The 26,953-nt window shown below is 41.2% G+C and overlaps 1 protein-coding gene across 1 annotated transcript in view; it reads left to right on the top strand.

Moving 5' to 3' along the window:
- Positions 1–536: 536 nt before the first annotated feature.
- Positions 537–26,953, top strand: part of LOC308219476 (visual pigment-like receptor peropsin) — a gene marked incomplete at both ends in the record, with an annotated part of 31,189 nt that continues 4,772 nt past the window's right edge. The window contains 3 exons of the mRNA XM_080614496.1: positions 537–657; positions 11,653–11,858; positions 25,460–25,559. Coding sequence (XP_080470622.1) covers positions 537–657; positions 11,653–11,858; positions 25,460–25,559 — 427 coding nt within the window. The remainder of the gene's footprint in view (positions 658–11,652; positions 11,859–25,459; positions 25,560–26,953) is intronic.

Raw genomic sequence — 26,953 nt, 5'->3', positions numbered from 1 at the left:
GATCCCTCCCTGTGGGTTTTTACTGTGCCACTTTTTCTTTTTAGTTTTAGTTTTTTTTTAATCAGTGTAAGATTTTTCATTAATTTCATTTGAACTAAACCCCTACCGGTCTTCTGTGAAAACACAGACAAAAGTACTGCTTTTTGGCAATATATCAATATGCTTCCTGTTTGTGGGTGTGCCTGTGAGCCTGTAGTTTATGTGGCATCACCCTGTTTTAAAGCAAGTTTTCTTTTTGTCAGATACACGCTCATCATTAAAGTTTTCTGCATGTAGCAGTAATAAGGATATAAGGAAATCTGCTTCTTGGGATGGCCACAGATTCACAGACTGTATTAATAGATAGGATTAGTGAAGAGCAGGTCAGAAGGCTGCAAAGCTCCTGTCCCTTGAGATTTCCTTCTTTAAATCATTAGTCTCATTGAAGAGCTCTCTTCAATACGGGGAGCAGAAACTGAGGAAAAGGCTGGAACCATTTTGTTTCACCAGGACACACTGAAGAAAGGGCAATTTCTGGGTCACAATCTCCACTGAAAATGTCTGTCCAGTTGTCTTCACAGGCACCCTGGAGGAACAACAACGTCAGTTTTCTGAGCAGAGAGGCAGCTGTAACAGAGCAAGGAGAGACTATCATAGGTTTCTACCTACTGGCTTTAGGTATGTGCTCAGCTTGGGTGTGGAAGGAAGCTCCTAAGTAGAGTTTGGTGTCAAGTTCAAAGTGATTCATTTGGGTTTCATCCCTAATGGAACAGAATGTTAGAAAATGCAACTCGTCAGCTAACAGAAGACCACAGAGGTACAGCTTTCTTTTGCTAAAAGGAGATTAGTAACCAATGCAGAAATCTTGAGGAGAAAAAAAGAGTAGTCAAGCCTGTAAACTTTAATGTTCACTAAACTTAATATGTAGGAAGATTTTAAAACTACTTTATCAAAAGTATGTGATACTTCTGTGTCTTCTTGTGTCTTGGTAGCACGGAATTAATGTTCCGTGATTTCCAGTTTTGACTGCTGAAGGTTAGTTGGCATTCTACAATTACCTCCTGCAGAGACAGAAAGTATGGTTCTGTATTTTCAACTTCTTTTTTACTCTTTTCAGCTTCTTTTTTAACTATTTGTACTGCTCTCACTTTAACATTTGATGCACATAGAAATTAACTTCTTCAAACAGGATCTGTGAAAGATCCAAATACTAGAACATTATCCTGTGTTAGCAGCCACAATACTGTGTGTTTACTTAGGTCCTGCTACAAGGCAGCTATTGTAAGTGTATAATAAGGATTTGAAAATGGCACCCAATATGAACTCACTTTCATCCCAATGCAATTTTGATTTGTTTGTTTAGATATTGTCTATATGGGGCTGACTCATTGTAGGGTACAAGGAAGCTTTATGAAATTCCAAAGAATGCATGGTTGCTAGCTAATCAAAATTTCCAGCCATTTTTCCTCCCAGGAAAATACAAGAAAACGTAAGAATTATTAAATTTGTTCTTCTAAGGAGCATATATAAAAATATTTCTGTTTTTAAATGATTGCTCTAAACAGGTTTTTTCTAAGCTTATTACATATTTCAAGTAGCTTACTAGCTCTCAGTTTGTCCTTGAGAAAGGTCTATGTAAGTTACAATATGAAATGCTAAGTATTCTAATACGTTTACGTGAGACTCTTTTTACCTATAAGAACTAGTGAGGAAAAGGTTGTGTTTAGAATAAAAACAGAGATTCTAGTAGAAAAATATATGGCTTCTATCTTAGGAGACTTAATTAGAAGAGTGGCCATAAGATAAACCAGACTTGTTCCAATTTATCCCCAATCTGTTCACATCTGCGTATCCCTTCATGAATGGCTGGGAAATGGCTGCAGCATCAGCTAAAGAATTAATCAGTTGCACTTAAGACTAGAAGGAACATCTTAGGTCAGCAAGGCCAGTCGCCTGCTGTGACAATGTATAATCTCATTTACGAACCTATTATGCTCTGTCATATAACCAGCTAGGGTTTTTTGATGTTGCTACCACTTTTCTGATTAACAGCCTGTTCCTGATTTTGTTTCTCTGTTGAGCAGGACCCTTTACATATACACTTAGCTAAAGTGATCACATCAAATTTACACTGGTTTTGTCACTCCATTCATTTTTTTTCCCTTTTTTTTTTTTTTTTTTGCCTGCAGTTAACATCCTACAGCCAATTTGGTTTTCCGAAGGAGCAATCATACCCTGCAATCAACCTTTGCATTCCTATAGTAAGCAAGGGTTGCTGGTTTTTAGTTTGGTTGTTTAGGGGTTTTTTTAATTATAATTTATTTATATATGATTATACATATTTACTATACATATAATTTATTTAGCTCCTGCCATAATATTGATATCTTTTCCCCTGTCATCCCAGTCTATCACCTTTTACATTGTCTGTTATCACAGTATCACAGTATGTTAGAGATTGGAAGGGACCTCAAAAGATCATCTAGTCCAATCCCCCTGCCGTAGCAGGAACACCTAGATGAGGTTACATAGGAATGTGTCCAGGCGGGTTTTGAATGTCTCCAGAGAAGGAGACTCCACAACCCCCCTGGGCAGCCTGTTCCAGTGTTCTGTCACCCTCACTGAGAAGAAGTTTCTTCTCAAGTTTAAGTGGAACCTCTTGTGTTCCAGTTTGAGCCCATTACCCCTTGTCCTATCATAGTTTGCCACTGAGAAGAGCCTGACTCCATCCTCGTGACACTCCCCCTTTGTATATTTATATACACTAATAAGGTCCCCCCTCAGTCTCCTCTTCTCCAAACTATAGAGACCCAGCTCCCTCAGCCTTTCCTCATAAGGGAGATGCTCCACTCCCTTAATCATCTTAGTTGCCCTGCACTGGACTCTCTCCAGCAGGTCCCTGTCCTTCTTGAACTGAGGGGCCCAGAACTGGACACAATATTCCAGATGTGGTCTCACCAGGGCAGAGTAGAGGGGAAGGAGGACCTCTCTCGACCTACTGACCACCCCCCTTCTAATACACCCCAGGATGCCATTGGCCTTCTTGGCCACAAGGGCACAGTGTTGGCTCATGGTCATCCTGCCATCCACTAGGACCCCCAGGTCCCTCTTCCCTACACTGCTCTCTAACAGGTCGTTCCCCAACCTATACTGGAACCTGGGGTTGTTCCTGCCCAGATGCAGGACTCTACACTTTCCCTTGTTATATTTCATCAAGTTTCTCCCTGCCCAACTCTCCAGCCTGTCCAGGTCTCGCTGGATGGCAGCACAGCCTTCTGGCGTGTCAGCCACTCCTCCCAGCTTAGTGTCATCAGCAAACTTGCTGACAGTACACTCAATTCCCTCATCTAAATCATTGATGAATATATTAAATAATACTGGTCCCAGTACTGACCCTTGAGGCACTCCACTAGATACAGGCCTCCAACTAGACTCCGCCCCATAGACTACAACTCTCTGGCTTCTCTCCTTCAGCCAGTTTGCAATCCACCTCACTACCTGATCATCCAGGCCACACTTCCTCAATTTAGCTATGAGGATGCTGTGGGAGACTGTGTCAAATGCTTTGCTGAAGTCAAGGTAGACCACATCCACCGCTCTGCCATCATCCATCCACAATGTTATTTCCTCATAAAAGGCTAGGAGGTTGGTCAAGCATGACTTCCCCTTGGTAAAGCCATGTTGACTGCCCCTCATAACCCTCTTATCCTTGACATGCCTTAAGATGGCACCAAGGATAAGGTGTTCCATCACTTTCCCAGGGATGGAGGTGAGGCTGACCGGTCTATAGTTACCCGGGTCCTCCTTCTTGCCCTTTTTGAAGACTGGAGTGACATTTGCTTTCCTCCAGTCCTCAGGCACCTCTCCCGATTCCCAAGACTTGGTAAAGATGATGGAGAGTGGTCTAGCAATGACTTCCACCAGTTCCCTCAGCACCCGGGGGTGCATCCCATCTGGACCCATGGATTTATGGATGTCCAGATTGCTCAACCGGTCTCTAACCCATTCCTCATCGACTAAGGCAAACTGCTCCAGTGACCTGACTTCATCTGAGGTCTCAGGAGTACAGGGCTCTTCAGGACTGCCTCCGGCAGAGTAGACAGAGACAAAGAAGGCATTCAATAACTCTGCCATCTCTGTATCTTCTGTCACCAGGGCACCCATCCCGTTCACCAGTGGGCCAACCTTGCCTCTGGTGTTAGTTTTATCAGCCATGTATTTGAAAAAGCTCTTTCTGCTGTCCTTGACCCCTCTGGCCAGATTTAATTCTAAGGAGGCCTTAGCCATCCTAGCTGCCTTCCTACATCCTCTAGCAACAGCCTTATATTCCTCCCGAGTGGCCAGCCCCTCCTTCCATGACCTGTAAACTCTCCTCTTCCACTTGAGCATACCCAGTTATGTCCTGGACACTTTATTTTTTTTCAACTTATAAGCAGGGCTGAATGCTGCATCCAAGCAAGGTCTTGCCATCACCATTCACAGTATTTACACTTCCCCAGCTCTACTGATCCCTCTTAGTGTTGCCTCTTGTCGTGGTTTAAACCCAGCTGGTAACTCAGAACCATGCAGCTGCTTGCTCACTCCCCACCTTATTCATTCCCCCACTCCCGGAGGGATGAGGAGGAGAATCAAAAGAATGCAACTCCCACAGGTTGAGATAAGAACAGTCCAGTAACTAAGGTATAACACAAATCACTACTGCTACCACCAATAATAATAATGATAAGGGAAATAACAAGGGAAGAGAATACAACCACTCACTACTCGCCGGCTGATACCCAGCCCTATTGAAGCAGTGATGTAGCCCTTCCGGGTAACTGCCCCCAGTTTATATACCAGGCATGACGTGCTGTGGTATGGAATACCTCTTTGGCTAGTTTGGGTCAGGTGTCCTGCTTCTGCTTCCTTCCGTCTTCCCCTCCCCCCTGACAGAGCATGAGACTCAGAAAGTCCTTGGTCAGACAAAACATTACTGAGCAGCAACTAAAAACATCGGTGTTATCAGCGCTGTTGCCAGGCTGAAAGTCAAAAGCACAGCACTGCACCAGCTACTAAGAAGGAGAAAAATGACTGCTACTGCTAAACCCAGGACACCTCTGCATCACACTGGTAGTTCAATATCCTTCTATCAATTGACCAACAAAGGTGTTTGCTGCTTCCTAATGGTTCCACATCTGGCAAATACATTTTAAAGTACCTATGTGCCTGAGCTTTTAGGTTGTCTATTAGGCTTTGATTGTTACAGATCCTTCTGCCAAGCTTACAAGTGCTTGGCATGTCATAGCCGCTATTCTTGAAACTTATCTCTAGATGCAAGACTCAAGTTGCACTTCTTGTGCAGTATATGTAACCACTCCTCATGTCTTTTACTCCTCAAAGGTCTACTGCCGCACTTCTGCAAGCATCAACCATAACAATTTCCAGCTATTAGTTTTATGTACACCAATATCTCAGTCTATCTGGGGAGCAGAGATGTAGCAGAACAAAGTGCTCTGTTACACAGACAACCTTTTGCCCTGCTAGCAGCAGAGGCCAAAGGCCACTCCGTGTGTTACTTTCCCATACCTGCATTTCCTTAGGGATGTGGAAAGACAATCTGCATTTGCAGTATTTGATGGGTACTTCCTTACACAAAGTCCCAAAGATGTTCATATTTATTGCTTTTGGTTTTTTGTTGCCTTGGAAAACAGCTTCAGTGGTTGCACTTCTGACACTGCTGCATGTTTTCTTCTCTTTTGAATCTAAGTACACGAGTGCAGTTTTCTGCGAATTTCGCTGTGCATTTCCAGCACCAAAGGGATGTATGTGGTTGGTGTTAACACTTACCCAGAAGATGGGGCTCCTCTGAATCTCTTCACCTTCTCAGGATAAAGTCCAAGCAAATTTTTGGGTTTTGGCCAAGTCTTCTCACAGTCGCACATCTTGACAGTGGACATGAATATCCAAGAACCATGACCTTTGGCTGAGATGAGGCCTCTTTACATGTCCCGTTCTGGAAATTCTCATGTCACAGGTAGGGCAGATGTCCTATGTGACAAACAAGACACTGATGTATGTGGCATACAACATACTCCAGCCAGGCTATAACAGATCCAAACAGGAGGGTCCTCAGCATACTGTATGGAAACCTGAGCTCAAAGCCTGTGCTGGAATAGATATCACACGCTAATGTCACAAGCAAACCAGCATCAAAGTGCACAAGTGCATTTTCCAAATGCTGATGGATTTTGAAATCTCTGCAATACTTCTTGGCACACAACTCACCATTTCATTGTTCTCCTTGCTAATGCTTTGGCCAGGGGATCAGCAAAGTGGGGGAAAAATGCAGTGCCAATCCCAAAGCAGTGAGCATCATAGTGCTCTTAGAGGAGCTATCTGCAGATTGCAGCTGGTTCAGGTCAGCTGCCTCGGAATCCCCTTTCTGAAGGCAACGCTCTGTTTTCATCCTTCCCTTCCATGAGCTCAGAACTGTCTTTGATAGACAAGTGAGAGCTTCTCCTCCTGCTAGCATTTCATCTTTTTGCCTAAGCCCTGAGTGCCCTGGTACCATGGAAAATCCTTGTATAGTTTAAATTATTAGGTGTGACTTAAAAGTTCTGTCTACAGCTGCTAGCTAAGTCAAACATAGACCTAGGGGAAAAAGTTAAACATTTGTTCTTCATAATTATTAATTGGAATTCTCAAGTAAATCATTCCTTTCTGCATTTATATGCAATTTGTTCTGTGCTCATTTTCTTTATTTTCACAGTTAACTGGAACTGTTGGAGTGAATGCTTGGCATAAAAGGAAACTTTAAATCAGTAGGAGATAATTTATTAGAGAACAGATTTTGACTTTTTGTGAGTGCTTATATCAGCAAACAACACTAAGACTATTACTAATCCCATTAGAAAACTGGAAGAGACCACAAGACCCAAAAATGCTTTTAAATTGCACATTTTCGCATTGTAATAGTAAACTGTTATTTGACAAGTGACAGAATGAGTGTTATTTTGGGACATTGTTTGCCAGATAAATCTGAGAAGGTGGGAAAGGAAACAAACTAGTCACAAAACATTCATCTCCCCAAAATATTGCATTTTATCTCTCCACACTTTGTCAAGTCTAAAACATGATGACTCTTCTCCTTCTTGCCAAAATGGGCAATATGCCATGGATAAGATAATGTGTATGTATAACTAGCAGTGAAGACTAAAAATGGAGCAGGTTCACTTCACAGTTGCAGTAGTTAATGACAGCTTTGCAAATTCCCTAGATTTTATCCCTGCTTTAAATAAAGCTTTCTAGTCAGAAAATCATTTACAACAGGCCTCTTCAGATAGACATTAATGCTTGTGTGTAGGTAGTTAAATCAGTAATTCACTTCATTCATGCCTGCTCTATATATAGATGCTCAATCCAATTTCTGTCCTAGAGATAAAGTTCTTTGCTGAAGGGAAAGCATAGCTTGTCGTGTGACATTGAGCCTTCACCTTTTGCCCTCATTTATTGAGATTGTCCACTTAAAGGTCCCTGTATATTTTAAACTGCTGATGGTTGTGTCATAACACCCATTTTTCTAATTCATTCTTGCTAGGCTTTACAAGTAAAGGCCGTGCAACACTGTCTAATAAGAACAAGTCTAAGTACAAAGCATGATAACCTATCATCTTATCTGGGCACAGACGCAGTCATCTATTGGATGACTGGCTTGGAGCTATCAGTTCCCTTGTATCAAATTTAACTCTGCAAAACATAAATTGAATGTTAACAGCAAAGTTGCATGCATCCTTGGGTGCTCATTTTTTGTCCAAAGACCATCTCAGGTACATGAGAGAAAAATAGGGGAATGGATGCTCAGTCTGGATTGATTTGGCAGAAACCTTTGTAAAACTGTTGTACTCCCGCTTAGCTATTCCTAAAGTTAAACCATCTCTGTTCTCAGTCACTTCCATCAGAAAGATTTTTAATATCCCCGGACGCTCTTGCTGGCTACTTTGTCAGTGCTTTCTTTGCACAGGCTGGCAGACAGCATATAGGACTTTGATAGGGTTTTGGTTCCTGACTACCACCAGCTTGTTTGGCAGGCTTCCTGTGCCTCACCTAAAAAGCATGGATAACAACACCAGCTTCCTTTGTGGAGCACTTGCATCATCTGTTGGTTTAAATGCTTTATTAGGGGGTATTATTCTAGGACAAGGATTACTACTGAATTATATAAGGGCAATACAACTTTTTTAATATTGCTGTCCATCCTGTTCCTTCTACCTCCCTATGTCTGAAATGTGATACCAAGTACTTTTCTGTGGGTGTCAAAGGAGTAAGGTGATTCCTTAGATGTTCAATGTTTAGCATTTATCAACACTCATTTAATTGGTGGTTGGAGGGCTGGAGCACCTCTCCTGTGAAGACAAGCTGAGAGAGCTGGGCTTCTTCAGCCTGGAGAAGAGAAGGTTCAGGGGGTATCTTAGAGTAGCCTTTCAACACCTGATGAGGACCTATAAAAAATCTGGAGAGGGACTTTTTACAAGGGCATGTAGGGATAGGACAAGGGTGAATGGCTTTAAACTGAAAGAGAGGAGGTTTAGATTAGCTATTAGAAAAAGATTCTTCACTGTGAGGGTGGTGAGACACTGAACTTCTTGCCCAGAGAAGTGGTTGGTGCTCCATCCCTGGCAGTGCTGAAGGCCAGGATCGACAGGGCTTTGAGCAACCTGGCCTAGTGGAAGGTGTCCCTCCCCATGGCAGGGAGTTGGAACTGGATAACCTTTTAAGGTCCCTTCCAACCCACACCATTCTATGATTCTATGATACTGCCACTCCCATAGTAGCTATTCTCAGTCCTGTCCTGTGTTAAAAAACTTCAGTAATTATACATTATCTGTGTGTTTTGCCACTTCAGAAGGGCCAGCATCTCTTTATGAGCAGCCAATATCAGACAGTGTTACAGCTTATGAAGGAAATATGGTCATTCCTCTCTGAACCTTATGTCGGGTGAAAGTGTTCAGTTTCTTCCTATCTGATATATTTTCTCTCTCAGAGACATTTTGACCTCTGTTGGAACCTGTCCTTTCTCACCAGGATTGCCTTAGGATGCTGGGGTTAGATTTGGGGTTTGGGTTTTATTTTTTTGTTGTGTACTCTTGTAAATGAATATTGCTGGCAGCTTGCAAATAAGAATGAAACGAGGTCCCTCAGCTGTTTCTTTTCTACCTGCTGTTTCTTTGAGATGCCACCTGATGGTAGCAAGGCCTTACAGCACTTCAAAATCCAGAGGCTTCTCTCTGGGCTCTTGATCTGCCTCTGATCTACTCAGAGGCACATAACGCCTGCAAAGCAGTTGAAGAGATCCCTGCCCTCGCTGACAGCGTCAGAGCTATTGCTGGGCTTCCCCTGCACTGCATTTTCAAATTTTTCCCTGTTGTGATGTTAAGGTTTGGGGGAGGGAAGATGTTTGGTTCTTTCGGTCGGGCCACTGGTTTTGTTACTCTGCAGTTTACTGAGGATTGAGTTCCTTCAGGTTTCTTATCACAGTATTAGTATGGTTTTCTACCCAGACAGATCTGACATTTTAGGGACTGGATATGCCAGTGCCGGTTCTCCACCTGCTTTGGTTGAAAATATTGTGCCTACCTGCAGAAATCATACTTGCTCTGTAAACTTATCTCCCTCAATGCTTCTGTCATCCCCAACGTCAGTGTGTGAACATAGTTCCAAAAACTTTTCACGAATACTGTGTCTCTGTAGCCTCCATCTAAAAAATATATTGTGGGTTTACATGATGTTTTGCTTAATTTCTTCCTTAAGAAACTTTAAGTGAAAACTCCCTTACCCTCCAGGCTGGGGGAATTGGCTCTGGAAGTTCCCAGGAGGTGCAGGTGTCTTACACTGTAAGAGTAGCCCTCTTATCCAATACACTGTGTTGACAAAATTTTGCTATTTCCAAAGGAGATGCCATTTTATTTCGTCTGCCATTTTAAAAGCACAGTGTCTTCATATTGACAGGGAAAATACTTCCATGCCTACTGCCTTGAAAACTGTCTTACTTTACAGAAGATAGAGCTGACATACACAAGCAATGCAACCACCATGTTTGCACCGCGGACTACCTTAATGCATTCTCAAACCTGCCATCCTGCAGTTCCCTGCTCTGCTTATTTATAATACCTAGACTCAGACAGAAGTCAGAAACAATTCCTGACTTAAAGTGCACACAGCCATTCGAAACGAGACTTGATTAAGAAACATTGTCACCTAGTGGCCAGAATAAGTTGTATTTATTATTGTTGATCTTATCCTTATAACGAGATATATATAAAATATATGTATGTATTTCAATGTATCATTGCACCAGAGACTATTTCTGACTAATGCCATACACCAACACATCATCTCTTCCCAGTTCAAAAGCTCTTTAGCAAATTATGTTTCCTCCCCTCCCTTCCAAGGTGAGGCAGCCCAGCAGCAAACCACTGGGTTCTTGACATATGGGGTTGTTGATGCTTCCTGAAGTAAGACAGCTGCCCTCTTGCTACATCAAACCTATCAGCCATCTTTCATCTCGTGAATTCCTTTGAATGTCCAGAGATGCTGTGCAATGCCATCATGCTGCAGGCACTCAAAGGAGGTGGTGTTTTGCTCTGAATTACCAAGGTAAAGTGAGGCCACCTATGTCAGCAGTGGCAGATAAGAGACAATGGAGAGCCAGTGCTGCCCAACCTGCTGCCCCACTCCAGGAGCTGCCCTGGAACCATCTCCTTAAATGGCTAAACCGCATTTTCAATACTGAGCCTGATGCTTATGAGTGAACATTTTGTTGGAAGTCATTTGATTCTGCAAGTCTACATCATTCCAGAAAGTGGGATGCATACCACCAAGGTCTTGCACTGATGGGTGGGACAATAGCCATGCACATTTGGAAACTCTAGGTCTCTCCAACAAGAAATTGGCTGACTGTACCAGATTTACAGTTAGCTCCCTTTCATTTTCTTCGTGTAATTAGATATGTACATGTCAGACATCTCTCTTACTGGACAGTAAGAGAAAACACAACTTTCTTTAAAAACAAATAAGAACTTCAAAGCTTTCCAAAGGTCTGTTCTAAATGTCTTCTTTGTATAAACTGCCAGGTGTATAACTGAAAAATATTCCTATCAGCTTTGCTGCAAGGAGATCGTAGAGTGTTCTAAGAGAAGAAACTTAATTGTATTAAGCTGCACTTTCAGAGAGAGCGGTAAAGCAGCTATCTGGCTATGTGTATGAACTTTCCATGTTCCTTATCACATACAATGCATCTAAACAACTGCAGCTTTTTGCAGATTGTTTGTAGCCCCTGCTCTACTCTGCCCATCTTTCCTCCTTCCTTCTTTTCCCAGCTGTTATGTTTCATGAGTTTCATCTATCTAGTTAAGAAAAAACCCCACTTCTCTAGGCCCTTAAATGATGGATCTTTGACAAATGCAGCAGCAGCTCTTCATGTTTATTCTGGTTTTTACCAGATTTATTCACTCATTTCTGCTTCTGAAATGTGCCCAGCTACTTAAAAAGGCTTCATGCATAGGTTTTCCAATGGATAATCTGGTTTAATATGTTTCTAATGGAACAAAAAGAAGGGACATCACACGTTTACATATGGAATTGTTTCTCGCTTTATTTGCTTTTTGATTCATGGATTTCTTTTTTTTTTTTCCCCAGGTTGGCTGTCCTGGTTTGGAAATAGCATTGTGATTTTTGTTCTATATAAACAAAGACATCTTCTGCAGCCCACTGACTACCTCACATTTAACTTGGCAGTGTCAGATGCTAGTATCTCTGTGTTCGGTTATTCACGAGGAATAGTTGAAATCTTTAATGTCTTCAGAGATGATGGCTTCATTATCACATCGATATGGACTTGCCAGGTAAGACAGGATTACACTTAATTAGACAAAATAGGTGTAGCTATTTGTGTGTATATGCTGTATATATATGTATATGCTGCTTATTACCAGACACGTCCAAAAGATTGAAAGAAAGTACTAACTGACCTTCCAAAAGGACAGTATTCTTTTCTGTTGCACCCATAAATCCATGCATTTGATCCATGTTTGACCAATTTTCAGTGTTTTTTTCGTTATTTATTTGCAGTAGTTCCTATTAGTTTGGGAATTTACTTCATGACATAGCTCCCGCTCATGTTGGAAAGCTAAGGTGTAGGCTGTGTTTATTTTCAGCCCCTCTGAAGTCAACCTGGTTGTTTGCCCTTTAACATTTGACTTAAAGCAATGTAGACTCCTCCTTGACAAGGCATGTAGAGTAAAACTTCCATGCAGTATGTGGGTATACCTACATATTTTAGCATACACCATCTTGTACTAAATCAGTTGTCAGTCTTCAATCTTACCCCTAATCCTTGGTTTGTTTGTTACCTGTGGTAGGATGAGTGACTTAACTCTATTGCACAGTCATCTCTGAACTTGGAGGCAGCTTTTTGTTGGAGAACTCAGAAAATGTGATTGGTGTTAATTCTGAAACACACCTGCATAGTCAGAAGATAAATACATCCCATGGATAGATAGGCACAAGTCTGGCTCCCTGGTGCTTTCAGTAACAACCGCGAGAAAGATTATGATTATACTTCGTGTGTCTGGTTCACGAGGGGATCAAAATCTGAAAATGACAGGATAGCCTACAGCAGCAGCCTTACAGCTTTCTTCCATGGTGCCTCTGCCTGGGAATCCCTCTTTGGCTGACCAAGCTATTTAGCTTTGTTAAAATGATCTGGCTTTTTTTTTTTTTTTTAGATGTAGAGAGACTGTAATAGAAGTGTGCTTGAATTTAATGTGATGGAGGTGAGCTTAATCTTGCTGTGCTTGAGGTGCCTTTGCAAGGAGAGCAGTCAGTAATATTTTTGGGGTACCAGGTAGTTTGCTGGTCAGGGTGCATTAAGTAATCTTATTTGAATCTCCCAGTTTTAAACATAATTCATTTGTAAAATATGGACATCAAGAAAAGTTTTAAGGTACTGGGATCCAAATATTTTGTTCAAGACATTAATAATGCATTGGCTTTTCTAAAGATTCTGATTTGCAAAATGTTAAAGTTTCTCCTTTGGTAATCCTCTGTAAAAGTTAACATTTATCATTCAAACAGGAACCTGGAAAAGCCATTTTGTATTCTGAATTAATAGTTTGAACTGGTTGTGACTTGTTGAGTGGTTGAGCTGGTTGTGGCTTGTTGAGAGAAAATAATGTAGGATTCCTGTTTCCATCAAGATTTTGTTCAGTGCTGAAGTGGGAGGGATGTCTCAAAAGCATGTTTAAACCGTGACATCCATCTTCTTGATTATTAAGATTGACAGGGATTAAAGAAGCCAGGGATGAAAAAGTAACTTATGGAAGTAGAGTGGTTTGGGGTTTAGGAAGAATATTGTGCAGAAATAGTAGGAAGATTCTGTGCATAAAAAAGATGTGAATGTTTCTCTGTGTGTGTGGACAGCCAGCACAAAGGTCATTCTAAAAATGTTCAATGTTGAACAGCAGTAGGGTTTTGATCGCTTGGGTTTTAGCATTTATAAAATGTAACACATTTGTAATCCTACCAGAATGGGTCTCGCATCTGGAACATGAGTGAGGAGCATGGTGCCACATTTCTCTGAAGTCAGTGTCTCTTGTTCACCTCACCACACTGAAGCTCCTCTGCAAGTAGCTGGGGTGACAATCTGAGCTGTTGCACACACGAACACGGCTCTTTCCTTAGCATGACCCATGTGTTTCCCCTTACTCAGTTTGTTTTGCTGAGTCCAGAGGATGAACTTACTTGTCTTTCTGTCGTTGTCCATTTCACTACACATTTGCTCTTATTTGATCAGTCAGCTTCTGCTGTCAGGTATGCTTAGGGAGACTTTATTTTCCCAAGCTAGCCTGTCATTTCTGTTTATGAAGAAATTTCATGAGCTCACCTTACTTAATCCACCTAACTATTTTCCTTTTCTCTGACTCTGGCATCCTTTTGTACCCTCGGGTAATATTTTTCAAAATTAAGGTTCACCATTCTTGGCTGCCCCAGTTAGAGGCAGAGGGGAGAAAATAGGCAGAGACTACTTCTCTTTCAAAACAGCTTAGTCTGTGAAAACGCTCTGTAACAAAAGATGCATCTCCAGCTAAAAGGACCATCTCACAGCATATTTGATGAATAGCGTAGAATATGCGCTCCTGTTCTCCTCCTCTGAATGAAAGAAACACCACTATTCTTCCCCATGCCAAACATTATTTTTCTCTTTGGAGGTCTGACAGAGCTCTGCTCTCACGAATGAGGTCACGGGTAGATCTGTATACAAATGCTGCCCCTGCTGAATGCTGTGTACGGATTTAGTTTTCCAAAGGTGGCTTTTGGACTCTGCTTTCGCCTCTTGTTTATCCCTTCTCTGCTTTACCACTGTGTTTTAGTCCTGATCTGGACAGTCAGTCTCAACATATAATTGACCTATCAACATATAATTGATTTAACCTCTGGTAATATTATCAGTAAGTAAACTAGTTTATATGGTAAAGTTCAAGTTAGGGAATTCAAGCTAGTGACCAACTGCCATCTGTTCCCCTACTGACCATATTTCCAGTGAAAAGCTACCTCAGGATATATTTTTGTCCTTCTCATATGCTTTTTATTCTCATGTTCTGCTGAATTAGAATTTTCACTGAAACCTGCAAATAACATTATGTACAAATGTTCTTACATGTAGAGAAACATTCACACTCTGCAGGTAAACACCACAATTTCTTCTAAATCTTCTTAATCAACCAACAGAATGTTGGGTTGGAAAGGACCTTAGAGATCATCTAGTTTCAACCCCCCTGTCACAGGAAGGGATACCTTATACTAGACCAGGTTGCTCAAAGCCCTATCCAGCTTGGCTTTCATGTGGTAAATACAAAAGATACAGGCTTCAGGAAGGCTCTAAATATAGGGGAAGGATTATAACCTCTCTGATCCCCACAGGTGCATTGCAGTCATGTCAGAAACCCAAAGGTGGGCTGTGGGATGCCTTAGAATTTGAAATCTTTCATAATCCTGGTACTTCAGTTTAAGCTTTGTTGCACTAATTTACATTTTTTTCCTTTATTTTTTTTTTTTTTTGGTGGTTATTTTGACATTAATTTTACAAAGAAATAAGAATTTTAAAAATTATGAGGGCCAAGAATATTGACTGCTCTTATGTACTCTGTTGGTATAAGCTTCTTTCTTTTAAAAAAATTGCTTATTTCTGAACTGTTTCTTATCAATAAGATGTAAATCATCTGTGCTCAGCAGAGGAAGATGTAGTTAGTCTCCATGTCACGGTACCATCACAGACGTACCCACTGCCACTGACATGCTGACTGACGCCATTATCACAGATGCAGTCACCTCACTAACAGTGTGGGTATCCCCAGTCCATCTGGCCAGGCAGATGGTGACAGAGCATCCCCAGCCAGATTGAGCTCTGAACAAACAGCCTCAGGAGGAACAAAAAAAAACCCAACAATGTTCAGCTTCGAGGTATTAGTGAGCACCACAGTAGCCTGCCTGGCAGGATTCAGCCCACGTTACCTCTGCTCCTGCAGCCTGGCCTCACCATCCCACTAAAGGCCAGGCTGGAAGAACCTGCCTTCACCCTCTTTGGCTGAAGCTGCTTTGTGCTGTGCAGAATAATAGAGCCACCAAGGGGAGCAGAAGAGAGACTGAGAAATTACTGTCTCTCCGTGTGGTTTGGTTTGCTACACAGCAGTGGGAAAGCCTGATTTTGAATCCTCCAATGCTTAATGCTTTGATTCTTTATACAGCACTTCTATATTTCTGTCTGGCATATCCTGGACAGGAACAACTGGCAATGCAGTGATCAGCCGTAAGCCCCACACTGCATGCACGTATTGTTTTCCTGGTTATGCCTAACACATCTGTGCATGGTATGCTTGAGAGCACCAGATCTGCGGCAAATGTGCATCCTGAAAGGGCACGGAGTGGCCAAGAAGTCCAAAATTCCCTAGATGTGCCAGGCTTGGTGTGTGCTCATTGAGGAGTACATGACCCATGGAAATGTCTGGGATTTCTTGCACTTTAGCAGACTTTTCCAGATCATGGTGATGCAGCTGACCAAGTTGCCAGCTGAAATCCCAGATAAATGAGGACCTTTAAGAAAAGCTACGCCAGATGTGCAATAGCCCTGCTTTAACAATGCTGCTGTTGGTCAAGGAAGATTGCCCTCCTTCCAGTTGATGTCTGACCATTCATGTAGGGAGTTTCTCTTTGCCTCTGGCCCTGGTATTTGCTCTAAAGACAGTGGAGCATCCCCATATAATGAATAGTGTTGGGGCTTATGTTCCTAGGCAGGGGATGTGGATCTGAACACTTTTGATGGAGAAGAGCATATCCAGCTCTCCCACAGTGACTCTGCTTAATTTTCTAAAGGTCTTCCACAGGTAAGGGAAGGATATGGCTGTGACTACTAAGAAATGAGACTCTTTTGTGGCCTGGAATAAGGCATTAAAAACCAAAAGGGAGTTGAGATATGCCCCTCACCTTGTTCTGTTGGCTACTTTAGGAGCCTCATTTGCTCAGCCACTTTTCCATGTTTGATCTAGGAGCCAAACTTGGAGCCACAACTTTCCTTGCACCAGGAGAGAGACCTGCAAAACTGAGCAAGGTGGCCCTTACCCCCTTCTGTAGATTCAGTTTCCAGTCTCTGCTTCTCACTAGTACATAAAAAAATACAGCATTTTTTGATGTTATTAAATGTTTAGAGGTTTTGTTGTAACAAAATGTTCTGTAAATTGTCTGATAAATCAAAAACCCTAAAGGCATTTATGTTGTTTTATAAATAGAGTAGATTTGAAGGACATCAATTTCTGTCTATCTAATATAACTGGCAAACCCAAGCAATTGTTGGCTTAGCTAGAATGCTGACTCTTTTGACTCAGTTTGTGATTTTATGCATTTGGAAATGCCAAAACAGTGTCTAGGTATTACTGCCTGTACTACAGTATTCCCTCACATTCTGGGTGAGATGACTGACCAGTGGTAACTCATCAGTAAGTGTGAGCAAGTAATAAAAGCAATGTCAGATGGAAAGGACCAAAATGAAACCTCACAGGCTTCATTTCTTCTACCTTCCTGGTATTTGGGAGATTATTGAAGAAAATTGCAGACAGCATCGCTGCTGCCCAGTATCTGTGTGCAGCAGATAACCACCTATTCATGTTGCTCTGCCATCCATCCATTTTTTTTCTTCACCAAACCATTCTGCTTTCAACTCACTCGATATATAACAAGCACCCTTTCCGTCTATGTCTCACCTCCACCTCCGCCTCTCATTCTCCCCCAGCAGCCATCCTTGTGAGCAACCCCACTCACCACAGAGCTCCCACGCATAAAACCCAAGCAAATCCACAAGCTGTTCATCTTTAACCCTAGCAACATTCATTGACACAGATAGAGGTTTGGTCCCACTCTTCCTCCCTTGCAGCTAGCTAGGAGGAGATGTAGTGATGGTTACTGTAAGTGTCTTTGCCTGCATCTGGGAGTACTTGACTGTTCTTCCACTTTTTTCCTGCTCTCTCTCCCTGTTGGAACAGTTTGTGCAGACACACCTTGAGTTCACTAGTACTCAGATGCAGTAGAGCCAGAGCACATGCTACAGGAGTACCTTTGTCTTCAGCATGGCTTTCAGTGGCAGGCTAACTTTGGGCAGAGGTTACCAACCCAAAGACTAAGCTAGATCAAAGAAGCTAGCTCAGACTTGGCATGATGTAACAAGACTTGCGGTATCCCTGTGTCCAAGCATGTAGTTCTAACATTGAGGCTTTGCTGGAAGAAAACAGATTATTTTTTTTTTGTCTCAAATTGTAATAGTGCAGATACATCTACTTAGTTGAAAAATGCTTAGCTATCTACCTATAGGATGCCAAAAGAAATAAAATTGAATGTAACAACTGGGTGAACTAGTAGTTATTGACTATCCTAGCACAGTACTATGGTGTGATATTGCTGGGATTTTACTTATATATAGCTTATAATTTCTGACATTTCAGCAAGATGAAAATAACCCAAAGTCATACCATGGAACTGGCACTAAGAGCATTAACAGATAAAACAGGTGTTAAAGGTGCTGAAGAAAAGCTGTGCAATGTTAGCTTTGTTTTCAGCTCACTTTAGCATACTGATTCGCTGTGAAAGGTAGGATATGGAGACTGATCTATAAAACAAAATTAAATAAAAAGAGTGCCTGTGCTGTGCTGAAAAAATCTTCCTCTCCCAGATATGTTTTTCTGGGAAAAAATAATATATCTCGAATATGAACCCTAGGATGTATTCTCATTCTTGTTTCCTTGCGTAGCTGAGATTTGGATACTGAAAAAAGGTACAGAGATATTAATCTTCTCTATTTCTTTATTTCTGGTCCACCTTGTTATAATCTTGAAAAGCTCATTGCAGTAAAAGAGGTAAAAGAAACTCACATAGACATCTGCGAGCTAAATTTTAATGAGAACAATACTTTTTCTGCAGGGAAGGGAGGAAAAACCATGCCTTTGCACAAACAGAGTCATTAGCAACATAGAAGATCATTTCAGTGTAACTAATATGACTGAAGGGAAGTTATGCCGGTTTTCATTAGCAATGAATTCTCTCTCATTTTCCTGTAAATTATTATTTCTGCAGCCAATTGAGACAAATTAGGGAAATTGCGTATTTGGTACTTGAAAAACTATGAATGCTTAAACCATTCGTTTCCTTGTATAACAAGTCTGACTTAGCTCCTCCCATGCCACCCAAGCACTGCGTCAAACCACACACTGCTGCCTGGAAAAGGCATTCATTGCCTGATAGTGCTCCTGCAGAACCAGGAATTTCCAAAGACTAAGCTTTGATTCCTGCAGTAGCTTTTCCTCTAAGAGCACTTTGAAATATCCTTTTCTCGCTTCCTTATGTGGAAAGTAGTAGTCTTCCTCCATCTTCTGTGCTGATGTGTGTTTCTAAGAGATGAAAAGTTTTCTCTCAAAAAATGTTGTCAGTCACTTGCCTTCATAATTCAAGATCTTCTCACCACAAGGTTGAACAATTCATGTTCTACTGGCTCCTCCCTGTGTGCCACATCCTCTCACTGACTTTTAACCTAAATTTGATAGGAAACTTAAATATCACCCTGATAATATCTGTAAGTATCTTAAATACTCCTACCTCACATTTACTCATCTTCTATTTCACATATATTAAGTCAGTATTCTTCTAGTGTGTAGGAAGCAATTTGTGTCCTGACTCGGATCCTGTGCTTACTGAATGACAAGATGACTGTTGCTTGCAGTGTGCTGTACATGACATGATATCCAGGATTTCCACACCACTGTCCCTGCAGAAAGGACATTGCACTTAGTGACTTTCCAGATAGCTTTTTTAATACCAATAACTTCTATCTTTTACACTTCCTCCTGAGCTCTCGCTGGGTTACTAAGACTCCTTGGCAAAGTGTGAGCCTCTCCTGTTAGGAGCTGGGAGGTCCAGCTTACCGTACACAGTAGTGATGTGAAAGTCCTTACAGCTCATTCTCAGTTTAGGACTATAAAATATTTCTTGGGATTAATCAGTTATCTTCTGTTTCTCTGGGGATTTCGGTACAGGATACAAAGGAGCCATGAGGATCAGCCTAAGAGGAGATATACTAGTAGCCATGCAGTTTTTCTGGCTTTCAGGAACATAACATGTTCTTGTCTTGGCCCCTTAATGGCTGAGCTGTCACCAACCTGCTCTGCATTGTGCTTAGGAGCTTTGTGAGCAGAAGAATAAGTTCAGCAGTAGGCACTCAGCCAGCAGTTAGAGATGACCTTGTATTAACATGATAGTGGCTACGTAAGCAGATTCTTTCTTCCTGGGAAACAACACAGATGATTGTACTTTGGAGAACGTGGAGGGTCACTTGTAATCTCTAGGCTGTCCTGACAGAGCCTGTGAACAGCCTCTGCTTCCCCTGGGACATGCGTAAGCCTTCAGAAACATTTATGATGATATTTTGAAAAGGCAAAGATAGTAGTTCTTTAAAAAGCATGACTTTAATCTGGTGTTAATGGATCTCAGTTATTGGGGTAGGATCACCACACCCCACAGAGCCAAGCTTTGCTTTCTGTGGAAATGTAAATATGAGACAGGTGACTCATGAGGCTGCTTTCTTCTTTTGTCTGTCTGTTTGTTTATATTAATGGGGCTGCTAGCAATAAACAAGTAAGCTCTGAACTAACATCATCCAAATGGAGGGAAGTTTTGGCTCAGTTTGGCACACTGAAAAGTGTTTTACAAAGCATAGCATGAGTGTTTCCAGAGGGCAATGCTAGAGTTTCCCATCTAGTGCTTCTGAATTTCCCTGTGCAGTAATTTACAGAAAGGCAATGGCAATACAGCATTTAACCTGAAGATGGGAATCTTTCCACTGTGTCTGGATCATTGAGTGGTACAAGCTACATGGTTGGTTACTTCCTCCAGGTTCATTCTGCATGTGTGAGCTGGAGAGATCCAAAGCCTTCCACGGTCCCACAGTACCAACCCAGAGCTAGAGATCAGGTGCTCCCAAGCATGTGAAGGTGGGGTACTTGAAGTAAGGTTATAATCTAATGAGGCTATGTAAGGAAATTCTGAATGAAATTTCTATCTATTTGTTAAATTATGTGCACTTGGTGGAGTTGTTACATTCATAACCATGGTGATTGATAAGGGTATGTTCTACTATGTGTATAAATTGTGACCTGAGAGGGCTACAACTCTAATAGCTAAAAGTCAGCCCAAAGTAAGTATACATTGAATTCCATTCAATTCACCCAATATATAAACCTAAAATAACTGCAAGTAAACTTAAATAACTACAAGGAAACAAGTAAATTTTTCCTGGATTTCCTAACATTACTAAAGACAAAACCTGTATATATTAATAGCTGGCACTAAATGTATATTTAAATATATAGTTAGTATAATTACATATCTGCACATAATTGTATAGTGTAAACATTGCATTCATATTCTTCTTATCTTTAAAAATATATGCCATCAACAGAAAGGTTTAGTCACTTGGTGAATACAAAATAGTGAGTGTCTGATGCTCTCACTTAATGTTTTAAACTAATCCTGTAGCATATCGGTTCTCATTGTTTATTAGTAAATGAAGTGCCATCTGTCTCAGAGACCTATAATGGCTTGGGTTAATGTCATCACCTCTAAGAAGAGCTGCCCTTGAAGCCTGCTGAGACATCTTAAAAGGCAGAATGCAATCATAGCAGAGCAATGTCACATGAGCAAAATCTTAAGGAAAAATTTGAGTGCTTTAGGAACATTACTTCACTCTTTAAGTGTTGTGAAGACTGACTTTGATTACAAATCTTGGTAGTTCTTCCATTTAACAGAAGAGTTACTATAGTCTGACATATTATTGATATATTGGAGGATGGCAGAATTACGTTGTCATCAGATTTGAGTGCAATATTACTGCAAAATTTAAGAACTTGTTAAATTTTAAAACATACTCTATTCAAAGGCACCCACAAGTGTTTTTCCAAATGTATTTCTTAAAGACTGATTTAAGCAATCTTTCATGTCTTGAGGTTGAAGGAGGTTTATTGCTATTATCTATTTCCATTCTGATCTTGGACTAATCTGATCTGTATGCAAAGAAATATTCTGAGAGAATTTATTGTGATGAGTTTAAATAATCCCTGTTTAGAGTTTAGCTTTTTCTTTACATATACATTATCACATATTTTATAGAAGAGAAAAACAGGACGTTGTGGTTCCGAAGGGAAACAAAAGGACTTCAAGAAATTGTAACAGATGCACCAATTGGCCAGAGGAGGGAGCAATGCATCCTTTCTGGCTGGTGAGATCAATGCTTCAACCTGAATTGAAATGTAGTAGCTATTTTGGCAATGTGCTTTTGTGCCATTAAACCTTGATTAATCCAATAATAAGAACAATAGGTTATATTTTACTCTGTCTGCTTTAAATGAAGACAACCCTTATGTAGTCAATAGGGATGCATAAGTATTAAAGGTAGTAAAAATGGGGCACACCCAAGCTCATAGCTAAAAATTTGATAGTGTACTGGGGATTCCTGACTCTCCCTCTGTTGAAGCAAAGCTTAAGAAATGAATTTGCATGCAGTGGAAACTTTAGATATTGCGGGTTGTAAATAGTACACCAAGAACATTAGCGAGATTTAAAATCAGGCACAAGTACAAAGCAGAAAAAAACATCTCTTTTTCTTCAGTTGTATCTTAGCTTCCAGGCAACATAAAGATAATGAGCGAGTTCTGTGAGTATCTATATAGCCAAGGGAGTAATACTGGCATAGTGCTGACAGAAAAGCTTTTAAAACTGCTAATCTACTCCTGTTTCTTAATGGATAAAAGGAAAAGCTGGTGGATCAAAATTACCACACAACCAATTTTGTCTTTATGACAGAATTCACTATTGCCAATTAACACTGCTGATATTTGATTGTAATTAACAATAGGAAGGCCAAAATTACATTACACAAAAATGGAGGAAATACTATGCCTGTGGAAGGAAAGAGCTGGATGGAGGGGGGGGGGAGGGAGGGTAGGATAAAAGAAAAGGAAAACCAGAACCAGGAAGAGGAAGAGAATCAATCTTCCAAAGTAATTAAATGTTATCTACTATTCTAGTATTTCCTTGGCTGTCATTCCACATATCTTTAAAGAGGCAGAAGACTGAGAATGTATTTTTGTTACCTACACATATTAATATCTATGCCTATAGAAGTCAGAACTATGCTAAAGCAATTTTTTTTCTGTTGCAAACTACTTTGGGTTCCAAATAGTCACTTTGGTTGCTAGCTACAGTCACTGTTGTCTGTTCAGGAGCAGAAAAAGCAGCAGAGATCTTGCTTCTATATCCAGTAGGTGTATGCTTGAAGTAGGTTGGCTACAGCTAGAGTTAAGATCACTCATTTTCCTCTGAAGACATATGTCTAAGTGACACCAGTATAAATGTACTGCAGAATTGATAGACTTGCTGGGAAATGGCACATGCATAAGCAAGCTCAAGAGCTAACTCGTTGCTGTTAGAAGTTTGGCAGGGATGATACTGGTTTGAGGATCCTACTCCCAAAGCAGCACTAACCCTGTTGGATGCATTCTCATGTTTTAATGTTCCAGATGCCATGGCCTCTGCGTGGGCTGTTCTACAGCTTGAGAGCCACCTCATTTACCTCCTTTATTTATTTCATCCTAACACTCTTGTCATCCCCAGATCTCCCTCTCCTTGGCATTTCACCCCATCAGCTGTCCCTAAACCACTGAGCCTGTGCCTAGCACAGGGACAGGTAGCAAAGCTGTCCCCAGGAGACTGCTGCCACTTCATCCACTTGCTAACCACATGGCCCTGGTCAATCTCTGATGATAGCCCCACACTAGCAGAAGCAACAGTATGTTGATTTGCTGAAATGCTGTTATGAAATACTACATAAACAAGACATGGCACTGACAATGGCTTGGTCCTATGAACTACGTTGACTTAGGTAAAACTGCTTCTTCTTTTTTATTATTTCCTTTTCTTTAACAAGGTACCACTCCAAAGAAAACATTTTGGCTTGTTTTTCTTATGGTGGCAGAGTTTCATCTTAAATGGTAAAGGGCAAGAGTGTACTTTTAGACCCACTTTCCTCCGTTGTAAGTGTGCTCAAGGGCTGTTTGAACTAATCACAATATAATTATTCAATATATTATTCAATATAATTGTTCCTCAACAGGGAAGGGGGCTGGAAAAATAATGGTCACATCTGCAGGTGATACACCACCGAGTACGAGAAAAAATGTGGGTTTTGTAGGAGGGCTATGAGACACACTGAGAAGCTTGTCCTACTTCTTCAGTGTTCAGTCTCATAGCTCTTTAGACTTAATTTCAAAGTGTTCATTTGCATAATTGCTGAAATACTGCTTCCTTTCTAATCTAATCTAACTAATGCAATTGCTTAAGCTTATGCAGCCTGGCTTCTCAGTAGTCCTTGGCCTCACTGTTTTCCTCATCTATGAAACGTTGTTGTTAGAGCAAATGGAGAAGTGGCAGCTGTTTGCATCAATAAGGCTAATGAAATGCAAGTATTTCACCAATCTCCACAGCACGCAGCAGGCCAAGGTTAGCCAAGTGTAGCTTCTAGCAAGTAGCTGAGACATCCAAGGAAATCTTTTTTTCTGGTGTAAACATGGTTGCATTTATACCCAAAGCATGAGCTGGTTGCAAATAAGTGGAGCATGGGTGGGTGTAGGTTGCTGTAGTAGCAAGTCTTGCACAAATTTAAACTGTGGTCAGTCAGTAAAAGTTGACATTAAGAAGTGTATAGAGTCAATGTAAGAGCATTGGTAGCAAAAAAACAGCCACCAGTGAAAGAAATGATGAGGCAGCCCATTCCTAACCCTTCACCCAATTTAATTTATACAATCTGCCATGGTCTCAGCTTTAAGCCTGGATTAAAGCCCCAGATTCAGTGCTGGGATAAACTGAATTCTGTGGGAGTTGTGCCCATTCGCACAAACACAGAGGTTGTTCCTGTAGAATAATGATGTGCCTTTTTGCTGGTAATTTTACCACTTGAATGCCAAGTTACAGTCCAGATATGCTTGCTTAAGATTCCTGCTTCCCTCAGTGTAAAACTGGCACCTCCAAGTGCTCCTCTGCTCTGGCTGGTTTGATGTATCACATCACAAGCTTTCAAAAGAAATAAATGACTGCCTTCAGTGTTTTGCCTGGATCATTTCCCAGTCATATAGTGCTCCTTAGCAGATGGCTACACCATCTCCACTAGAGTCAGCAGCAATTTCCTTCCTATACCCATAAGTGAGGCTATCAGTGTTGTAACTATCCTGTGCGTCTATCACTGAGATACTGATGTCAGTGGAAGCCTACACAGCTGTATAGGTCTGCCTGTGTCAGTCAGAAGTGATGGGGACCAGGGATTAACATATAGAAGCCAAGCAATAGCACCAACATTGAGACTCAATCTATTGGAATGATTTACCTTTGGATGGTTTTATTTAGTTATTTAAAAAGCTTCTCTCACTCAGCCAAGGCCATTACCTCCTATGTTCTTTCCTGTGTGGTTTAGGTTTCATGGGTTCAGCTTGCATGTTTGTTTTGCCTACATGGGACAGCTGCATCCAGTACATTTTTGCCTGCTCAGGGCTTTTCTTGCTTTCAGTTCAACCTTTTTCTCCTTCACTTGGCAAGTCATTTCGGGGAAGCATATAGATGTAAGGATGCATTTGCTTGTTTATTTTATGTACATGTCAGAGCACTTATATAATTTTTGAACATTTACTTGCTCACTGATCCTATAGATGATAACAGCACCTGACATTTCATATTTTCCTGCTAGCTGGGTTTCTGAAAAACTTTCAAGAGCATTAACATGAAAATGACAGGAACAATCCCTGTAGTTCTTTTCATTTTCCACTCTCTGCAGTAAAGGAACATCCTGCACTGCTTTGTTTTTCAGATTGATGGCTTCCTGACACTTCTGTTTGGCCTTGCTAGCATTAATACCCTTACAGTAATCAGTGTGACTCGCTACATCAAGGGCTGCCATCCTGAGAAAGGTAAGGAATAACCTGCCAGAAGTAACTGGCAGGCCCAGTTCTGCTTTGTGCCTTGTGTAAATCTGTGTTTCTTTCAGTCACAAGCTATATCAAATACAAATTGCCTGCATTGGAAACCAGAACATAACACAGTCATTTATATTACAAATATGTCAGCATTGAATCTTTCAGAATCAACCCCAGAAAAAGCCGTATTACTACTACTACACTTTGGTCACCATGGGCTAAATCCACCCTTGTGATAGAGGAAACCACACATCCTGCTGACCCTCTGTAGTCTTCAAAATGCAACCTAAGTAACTTCTAAGTGATCATTGTCTGGATCTTACTGTAAGCAATTAATTTCATCTTCTATGAGATGATGTTTGGGAAGAAGTTTCCACTTGTTGATAAGATCCTTGGTTCGGGAAGGTGCTACACATACAAACATTTTCAGTCTTTAGGATGTTTTACCAGGATTTGTGCACAGTAGGCATCATGGCTTTAGATGGTGCTGGGATCTTTCAATCTGCACATCTTCCCTCCAGCTTCTGTAGCAATCTTCCATCCCCACATGCCACTAACCAGTATAACTTTACAGAAATGTTGAGGAATGAAGTGGTAAATGCTTCATCCTTGTCAGTGTTTAAGGCCAAGTTGGGCAGAGCCTTGGGCAATATGTTATAGTGTGAGGCATCCCTGCCCATGCCAAGGGGGTTGAAACTAGATGATCTTGAGGTCCTTTCCATTCATAACCATTCTATGATTCTATGATGCATAAGTATTTCACACATAAGCAAAGAAATGACCACAATGTATGGCAAGAGTAGGACAGATTAAATATTGTGTACCAAATGATATTCTAGCTTAACCTCAGCCTGCAACTCAATACCATGCAGCCATTTGCTCACAACACCCACCTCTCCTCTGGTAGGATGAGGAGAATCGGAAGAAGCCAAAACTTGTGGGTTGAGATTGAACAGTTTAATAATAATAATAGGAAACAGAGAGAAAGCAATAAACCCCAAGAAACACAAGTGATGCACCATACAATTGCTCAACCACACACTGATGCCCAGCCCATTCCTGAGCAATGATCGGTGGCTCCTGGCCAACTCCCACAGTTCATATGCGGAGCATAATGTTCTGTGGTATGGAATATCCCCTTTGCATTTGGGTCAGCTGTCCTGGCTGTGTCTCCTTCCAAATTCCTGTGCACCCCCAGATTACTCACTCACTGGTGGGGTGGGGTGAGAAACAGAAAAGGCCTTGAGTCTGTGTAAGCACTGCTCAACAATAATGAAAAGATCCCTTAGTTATCAACACTGTTTCTAGCACGAATCATAAACGTAGATTCATGCTAGCCACTATGAAGAGAATTAATTCCACCCCAGGCAAAACCAGCACAAATGGCT

This window comes from Psittacula echo (genome assembly GCF_963264785.1).
Source record: "Psittacula echo genome assembly, chromosome: 4".
Classification (NCBI taxonomy): domain Eukaryota; kingdom Metazoa; phylum Chordata; class Aves; order Psittaciformes; family Psittacidae; genus Psittacula; species Psittacula echo.
This window is presented reverse-complemented; position numbering and strand designations above follow the sequence as displayed.